Below are 8,225 nucleotides of genomic sequence, written 5' to 3'. Positions count from 1 at the left end.
CCTGTATGTATATTTTACTTTATTACGCATCATTACCTACAACGCAAGTTATTTTTTACCACCCGAATGAGATTAAACAATTGCACAGTGTAACGTTATACCGGCGCGGCTGTTACATTTGCTCGATTTTGGTTGGTTAGCCAACTGTAGATCTTTAATTACCGTTATATTGTACCGTTGCGAATGCTATTTAACGGTAGAACGCGCAGAAAGGGAGAGAGAGAGAGAGAGAGAGAGAGAGAGAGAAAATCTATTTTACTTCTTATCGAATTTAATTGGAGCATATACATATTAAATTACGCGACAATCTTTTATAACAATCTGCAATTTTACTTTTACTTCTTTGTCATTTCTCATGCTCAGCTTTTACGGCCGTGGCGAGCGTTAAGAAAGAATTTAAGCAGCTCTTAAGTTTCTTTGTATGAAGAAGCTAAATAGGATTTCGAATGTAATATAATTTCCTATAACGGAATAATAATATATTATAGATTGTCTTTGCTATTACGTTATATGCTTGGCACTAGATACCATTCATTCATAATCGAGCTGACTAAATTATCTAGGATGAATTTGATGAATTGGAGAACCAATCGGAATGCAGCGTTTTAGACCAGGTGACTTAAGATTACATTATTGTAAAATGACGAATGAAAATAAATTATTATACGTAAATTTCTAAATAAAGAGTATGAATACATTTTGACAATTTTATACATATAAGTGATGATAAAAACATCATTAACAACATGTTATCTACAAGTGAACTAGATGAGCCTAGCCGCCACATAATTTTTAAATCATCTGAGCACAACACTGTCAACATGACATTTTTTGCAATTACATATAGGTCACTGGATCACACACGCGTAGCAGTTTTAACCGCGCATCAACGACTGCATTCTCGAGTCTCAAGCGAGTGTCGAGAGTATGGAGAGAAACGTTGCGAGAGCGTGACCAAATAACACCTGCGTTCGATCAAATCGACTCGCGGAACAAATATGCTTTTGAAAACATTTGTTTTTTTCTTTCGTAATAACATACAAAATGTAACTTTGATATTTCAATCTTGTATAGTATATAACACGCACAAGTTATACTAGAAGAAAATCAAGTTTCCTTGGCGAGAGAAATTGTGTATTAATGCAGAAATATTAAATATTATGTTATCTTAAGAAATAAGTTAGCATTACGAGTTAGCATTACAATCTTACCGATATCGGTAACGATATCTCGAAGCAACTGCTGCGGATTGACGAGGTAGGAGGCCAGTTTTAGTCTTCGGAGTATAAATGAAGGACAATGACCCAATTGTGTGCAGAACGTTGTTGTGCTTCCTCGATGCTCACCGTGCGCGCAATTCATATTTGATTATTTGTAACATTATTAATTACAACAACTATGTTAAATTTGTTTCCTTATCGAGGTAGATTTTAAAAAGAGCGAAAAAAGGAAAAAGAAAACAGTGCAGTTTTGCATGTTGCAGCCGACAACAAGTTAAATTATTATTAAATTATTATGAAGGTAAGGTACATATTGTGCAACAATTTATCCAAGTGTTTATCCAAGTATACAAAAGATCGAGTTTGATCCAAGTCGTTATGGGATTATGGAATTATGGGATTATGGGATTATGGGATTATGGGATTATATGGGACGGTAACGTTACATATATGATGTGTCGTTATATTAACGCTATATTAACGACGTGTGTAAAATTAATCGTCATAAAACTTAAAAAATAAAATTTTGCAAATTTTTTAACAATGAGTACGAGTGGTGTGAAAAGTTGAAATATCGAGATAAGGATTACATCAAATCGAAATACGATATTAATTTCAAAGACAGTTTTCGCATTTTCACGTACATCTTCAATTCTTCTCGCTTTTCCCTGGCGAGCACCAATGTGGCACAATGTCCCACATTTAGCTCGCACTAACGATCCGTGGCAATTTTCTCTTTGGTTTTACGAGTATAAAGCGGGTATGACATGGTCCAAAGAGCCACATGTAGAGATCCTAAAGTTCCGTCTTTACTTTCTTTGCGTCTCGAGAATAATATTATATCTCTCTCCCCCTCTCTGTTTTCCCGTTTCTCAATGGGAATGGGAACAAGTGAGAGAATCGCTTTGATGTCGAATACGCTATCGGTAAATCACATTGTAGACAACTAGTTGGATTTGTTGGCTCCTCGCCGTGTGTATCTGTCTTTCCGAAGCGAAGAATAAGATTAGAAGACCGTTATCTCCTGCACCGTACGCTCCTACGGTGATGTTAAAACAGCCTCGGCCTATCAATCCAAGAATATCTATGGGAAATGCCATTCATATCGGTGCTGGTTTGTCTCATCAAAGAACCTTGCAAATACCTTACAAGTATGCCAATTACAGGTAAAAATGTTATACACACTCTTTCTTTCTTTAGCTCCATCGGCTACATGCATTCATTTTCAATCTCATTTTAGAATTCGCCGGCCGATATACAATGTCTTGCCGACTAGCTGGAAAAATCAAATTCCAATGCGAGCAGTATCCCTCAACAATCGTCCAATTTTGCCACAACGGGCTACCATTAAAGAATTTTACTCTATAAACAAGGTGCCGGAATACAGTCCGGAATACCGGCCGGAACTAGTTGCTTTGCCAGCAGCTACTCACCGAGGGGGTGTCGACGACGACAGAGGACCCATCCACACGATTCCGGCGCCAAAATTGACTCCAGCGGATAAGCCACCGATACGATACGACACCGCCAATTTGGCCAATACGCCCACCAATTTCCAAGATATCGCGGACCACCGAGCGTACTCGAGCGATTACCATACATCACAAGCACAAAGTAAGTAGACACTTTCATGGCAAATTTTCCTTTTCGTTTCTACAGTTACACACACATGGTTACAGATCCCACAAGAACCATCTTTGGATTAGCCACTATTGGCAGTGGTTTATCGCCGCAGGAAATTACGCCGCAACAGAATCAATATCAAGTTACGGAAAACAACGAAACTGTCCAGCCGGCCATCCTTCGACCACAGGATTTAGATGTAACGAGGCTGTACTCGATTATAATAAATAATCCGCAGCCCTCCAACGAGCTTTTTGCAAATCATCCGGTTAACTCGGATACTCGGAGTGTTGTAGGCTCGAATGCGCAATTTGGTCAGTCAAGCGCAAACCTGCCAATGCAAACGAATCTTCATAGTTCCCTAAACGTCGGATTTCCTCTCACCGCCGTTCCGCAGGCACCGTACACCGCAGACACCGCAGACACCGTAGCGCAGCAAGACCTACCAGCGGACCTTTACGTAGGTCATCCGGCTCCAGCAGGGCCACCGTTGTCATCTTCGCAACTCTACAATCTCTTGAATAATTTCCCGCATCAACTCGCGGAGCGGTATACAGCAGGTAGAGTACAACTATTTCCGGTTGGATCAGTGCTGTCACGTACATTCCATTACAAGTCCATTAATGCACGATAGTTGTGATTGGCGAATTAATTGCAATTCAACCTGAAATCTTTATTCAAGTCGAGGCAAGACTAGAAGAGAGATGCTAGAATAAAAGTTATACTTTTAGATCAGCAACGTATCCTTCAACAGCAACAACTTGGCCAAACACTTGAATCGGAGCAGGCAACAAGCTTCTCTCGACCACAAATGCATTCCTTCAATTATGACGAACAGACTAACCAGCTACAACGGCGACAGCAGCAAATCTTACCCGATCAAGATTACGCTTCGGAAAGTGTCACGGCAGATTATAATCTCGATCCAGAGTCTTCGGTAGACATACGTGACCAACAACTTACATTTCCTACAGGTAACGTCCAACAATCTGAAAACAATGTTGAATACGGAGAAATGAACCATCAGAGAAATCCGACCATGTATTTCGATAAGGTCGTCGGCGATAATGCCGTATCGACCAGATTTTATACGACACTCCCCAACAGAGAAGCTGCTGAGAAATTAGCCGCGCTGGCCGCTGCCGGTAACGTCAACAGTCGTCTCATTGGCCAGCTTCGGCAACAACAGAAGAAAGATGTGCGGAAGAACGAAGCAATACCGTTTAATCATAAGAACGATGACGGCGATGTCGTAATTCAACACAGTAAAACGACACGGTTGCAGATCGATCAACAGCAGAAACCAAAGTCGGAGCAGAATATGAAAACCAGTCAGCAACACCACCGTAGACAGACTGAAAGTTACAACCAACGAAATAATGAAAAGTCACCTCTGCAAATTACTGTGCCTGACGAAAGTGATTACATTACGAACGATGACGAGCCAAGTAATGTGAGGAAAGATGATACTGGAGACTTGGAGTACGAGTATGAAAATGAAAATGAAGACAAGGAAATTGAACATGTGCAATCGGCGACTTTGCTCGATGGAAAAACAACGTCGTATGACAATGATCCTGGTATTGAGTTTGGCAGTCGTTTGCGTTCTTAAATTAGACAACTGGAAGCAAATATTGTCGAACGCGCATATATATATATATTACTAAAACAAGATGGTATTGTAAATTAATAATTTATTTAAGATTATGCTGCGTGTGAGAAACGCGTGAAAACGTGCGTGCATGTTACGAGACGTATGTATTGATAATCTTTGATTGTAAAATTTCACTCGTGCCGCTTTGAATATCGCGCATCATCGTTTGGTAAGGACATATGTAATACGGGTAAATCAACAATTCCGAGAGAGAGATAATACTTCAAGTACAAATTAGTTTATTAGATATTTCATATCTTTAACTTGTTTTCTCTCGCCTTGCAAAACCTTGGCAAAATTTACAATTGTTTTTATTAAAAATTGTTATGCACTGGCAAATGCTATTTACAACAGATGCCTCTTGCACAGGACGCAAAATTGGAAGGGTAACTCAACTGTACTATTAATTTTTTTATTACTATACATTTGCAAAAACAAAAAGGTTACTCAACTTTCTCAACGAGCCAACTTACACGCTAGACTCTTGTCGATTCACACGAGTTAAAATCTTGTAGGGAAATAAAACTTGTAGGGAGAAAAATGCTACTACAAGTCATCTATAAACCATGGCCTACCGTTATTCACGAGCCGTTTCGTGAGAATGTCACAACCAGTCTCCGTTACTAAAAGCGTATGTTCAAATTGCGCTGACCATTGACCATCCAATGTAACGGCGGTCCAATTGTCGGGCCATGTTTCGTCCTTCCATGTACCTTGGGATATCATTGGCTCGATTGTGAAGCAGTGTCCGGGTTTCATAACACCTACCGCTTTATTTTCTAGATAATATCAATATATACTATAACTTTTCCATTCAAAATGTATCATTCTTCACTCACTTTGGCTGAAAGCTACTTACTGGCATAATGCGGCACGTTCGGCGCGGTATGAAACAAACGATGAATTCCATGGCCGCAGTAGCTACGGACGACGCTGAGACCATGCGCTTGCGCATGCTTTTGCACGACATTACCAATCTCTCTGTACTTTTCACCAGGTTTCACAATGTCAATAGCCTTGGCCAAGCATTCGTACGTCACTTCTACCAATTTCTTTACTTCCGGCTTTACATTACCCACTAAAAAGGTCTCATTCAAATCTCCGTGGAAGCCGTTGTGATATACCGTAACGTCGACTAAGAAGCAACAATTAGGTGTCACAATTAGCAATAGTGATAGCTCTCTCTCTCGAAAGTGGAGGGAAATTAACATTGTCACATTTATACCGTTACAAATGTCGCCATCCTGCAAGGGTCGTGTATCGGGTATACCGTGGCAAATCACTTCGTTGACAGAGGTGCAACAGCTGGCAGGAAACTGATAGTAATTTAACGGCGATGGGTAGCAATCTCTTTCGATGCAAGCTTCATGCACAACTCTATCAATTTCGGCTGTTGTAACACCAACGTTACACGTCTTTGCAGCTTCGTCCAAGACCTCTCGGCCGAGCTATGCAAAATTCCATTTGATACTACTTTGATAACAATGAGAAGAAAACTATATCTATGCTGTATACCTTGCACGCGACCCTCATGCCTTCGATTTCTTCATCGTCGAGAATTTTTATCTGGCCAGAACCTTTTACAGCTTGTTCACTCAGTGGTATTCCAGCTGGATGTAAGGCATAGTCTGGTCGAGCGATACGCTCGGGAACCTCTCTACGCTGCTCCTTTTCATACGGCCGTAATTTCCCAGTATAATTGTAGGCTGGCCAAGGATTATAACTGTCGCTCACTTTCTTTCCATTTTCTCCCTCTGATTAGATACGCAAACGTGTTACACAAACGTTACACGACAACAAAAATTATTCAAGCTAATCCAACGGCACTCGTACTCACTCGCTAATTGATGGATGACTTTATGCGTTTTCCAACTACCCTTGAAACAATTCTGAAAATTACAATTTTGAGACTTGAGTCAATCTTTAACTCAATAATGGTTTAGTTTAGTAGTAATTCTCTGTGGCACAAAAATAAATAGCCTATATTTCTACATACAATACACATACATTTTATTTTCAAACGGAGATATATACTGCATTGTGAGACAACTAGAAACGAAAACTGTTGTTGAACCAATAACACTTGCAACAACGACTATTTTAGACTTGCGATAAATCGCAAAACATCGCTAAAAATTCGCCAATTTTATCCATCAGATCCTGGTTATAATTAATACGTCGGATAACGTTTAATAAATTTTATTAATTGAAATGCTTTTTAACGGAAAAACACGTAACGGAAAAGGGTTAATAAAGGAGGAAATTGAGAGCAATTTAACCTAAAATGGTACGATAGCGTGTCTTACTTGGCTGCAGAAATATGAACCCTGGATACCGATTTTTAAGCAAGTTGGACATTGCAGACTTGCAACGGCGTTACAGCCGGGTGTCTCGCACATTCCAAGTGCTACCGACATTATCAATTCAATTTTTCCTACCGTGGTCCTACAGAACTGTACAGTGTTCAGCGACTGTACGGAAGTTATGGAACGTGTATAGCATCAAGTGGGAGTGGGAGCACTAGAAGCAGTTGCTTGGGACTCTTGGGAGCAGTGCCAGCGGGCCAACTTTCGTTTGTACATACGCGATTGTTGGTCTAATATCGACATTTCTTGGTTTATCATTTCTTTATAAACAAAGAAACAAAAATTAGCGTCAATTAGCCGGAAGAATCTCATTTTCGTTCAAAAACCGATTAAATCGATGCGCAATCGTTCGCTGATGATTGTTGCTCTAATTATAGCGTTTGTTGCTTCAGTATTTTCCCTTAAAAATATAATATTATCTCTTATTGATGAATATCACAGTTGAAGGTAAAGGCGAGTTTTTACGCAAGTGGAGATTACCAATCACAGGATATCATTCTGATAGAGCCCTTTTAACAATTCCGTCAAAACGCTCTTGTGATTGGCGACGTCAGGTCCATAAAGTTGACCCCCCTCCTACAACAATTTATAAAACTATTAATATATTCGGAATGTACATCGTTTGTACATGAATGTATAATAATTTTTATTATTTGTACATTCCTGGTTAATTTTTAAAAAAATAACAAAGTTTTAGTAACTAGATGAATGATAGTTAGCCCCCCTATTCTATAGTTATTGTATCTAAACGGTTATTTATTGTACTTAATCGTTTGTACATCGTTTGTACATTATTTATAATTGATTAACTTTTCATTTAAACATTTACTTCTTCTGTAAAATGTAAATAAATATTTTTCATTTGAATATGGCGGGAAAATTTTCGTTGGTTGGTCAATTCTACCAACGTTAGAACTCAAATATGATGGCCAACTCTTAAGATGAAAAATATCACTATGAAATATTTCATGTAAATGTTCCTTACAAACGTAAAGCCTATCACACAATGCCAGGCAACAGGCAACAGGAACAGGGAATAGAATTTCTGACGCGTTGGATTGGTTGGTAGAAAATTTCCGACGAATCCAACGCGTCAGAAATTCTATTCCCTGTTCCTGTTGCCTGGCATTGTGTGATAGGCTTAGGGTGGAGTCCCATGGAGCGGAATACGCGGAAGCGGAATCAGCGGATCGCCAATCGCAAGATTATTCTGATAGAGCCCTTTCAAAAATTCCGTCGAAACGGTCTTGTGATTGGCGATCCGCTGATTCCGCTTCCGCCTATTCCGCTCCATGGGACTCCACCCTTAAGGTGCGTTCCGTTTTATGCATGATGCGCATAATGCATCATTTATCCTTGTTT

The 8,225-nt window shown here is 39.6% G+C and overlaps 2 protein-coding genes across 2 annotated transcripts; one reads left to right on the top strand and one right to left on the bottom strand.

The window, feature by feature from the left end:
* The first annotated feature begins 10 nt into the window (after positions 1–10).
* LOC105562941 lies at positions 11–4,623 on the top strand. Its single transcript, XM_012014132.1, has 5 exons — positions 11–1,521; positions 2,163–2,386; positions 2,461–2,834; positions 2,900–3,403; positions 3,575–4,623. Exons 1-5 carry the CDS (start codon positions 1,516–1,518, stop codon positions 4,453–4,455), a joined length of 1,989 nt encoding a protein of 662 aa, XP_011869522.1. The 5' UTR covers positions 11–1,515; the 3' UTR covers positions 4,456–4,623.
* Positions 4,624–4,723: 100 nt separating this feature from the next.
* Positions 4,724–7,000, bottom strand: LOC105562942 (methionine aminopeptidase 1). Its single transcript, XM_012014133.1, has 6 exons — positions 6,804–7,000; positions 6,335–6,386; positions 6,013–6,251; positions 5,723–5,945; positions 5,357–5,632; positions 4,724–5,276 (listed from the first exon to the last, which is right to left on the bottom strand). The coding sequence occupies exons 1-6, from the start codon at positions 6,912–6,914 to the stop codon at positions 5,044–5,046; spliced, it is 1,134 nt and encodes a 377-aa protein (XP_011869523.1). The 5' UTR covers positions 6,915–7,000; the 3' UTR covers positions 4,724–5,043.
* Between the last annotated feature and the right edge of the window lie 1,225 nt (positions 7,001–8,225).

The sequence above is a fragment of the Vollenhovia emeryi genome, unplaced genomic scaffold (genome assembly GCF_000949405.1).
Source record: "Vollenhovia emeryi isolate VEMERY1.0 unplaced genomic scaffold, V.emery_V1.0 DF939181.1, whole genome shotgun sequence".
NCBI lineage: Eukaryota > Metazoa > Arthropoda > Insecta > Hymenoptera > Formicidae > Vollenhovia > Vollenhovia emeryi.
The sequence above is the reverse complement of the archived record's forward strand: the minus strand, read 5'-3'. Positions and strand labels throughout refer to the sequence as shown.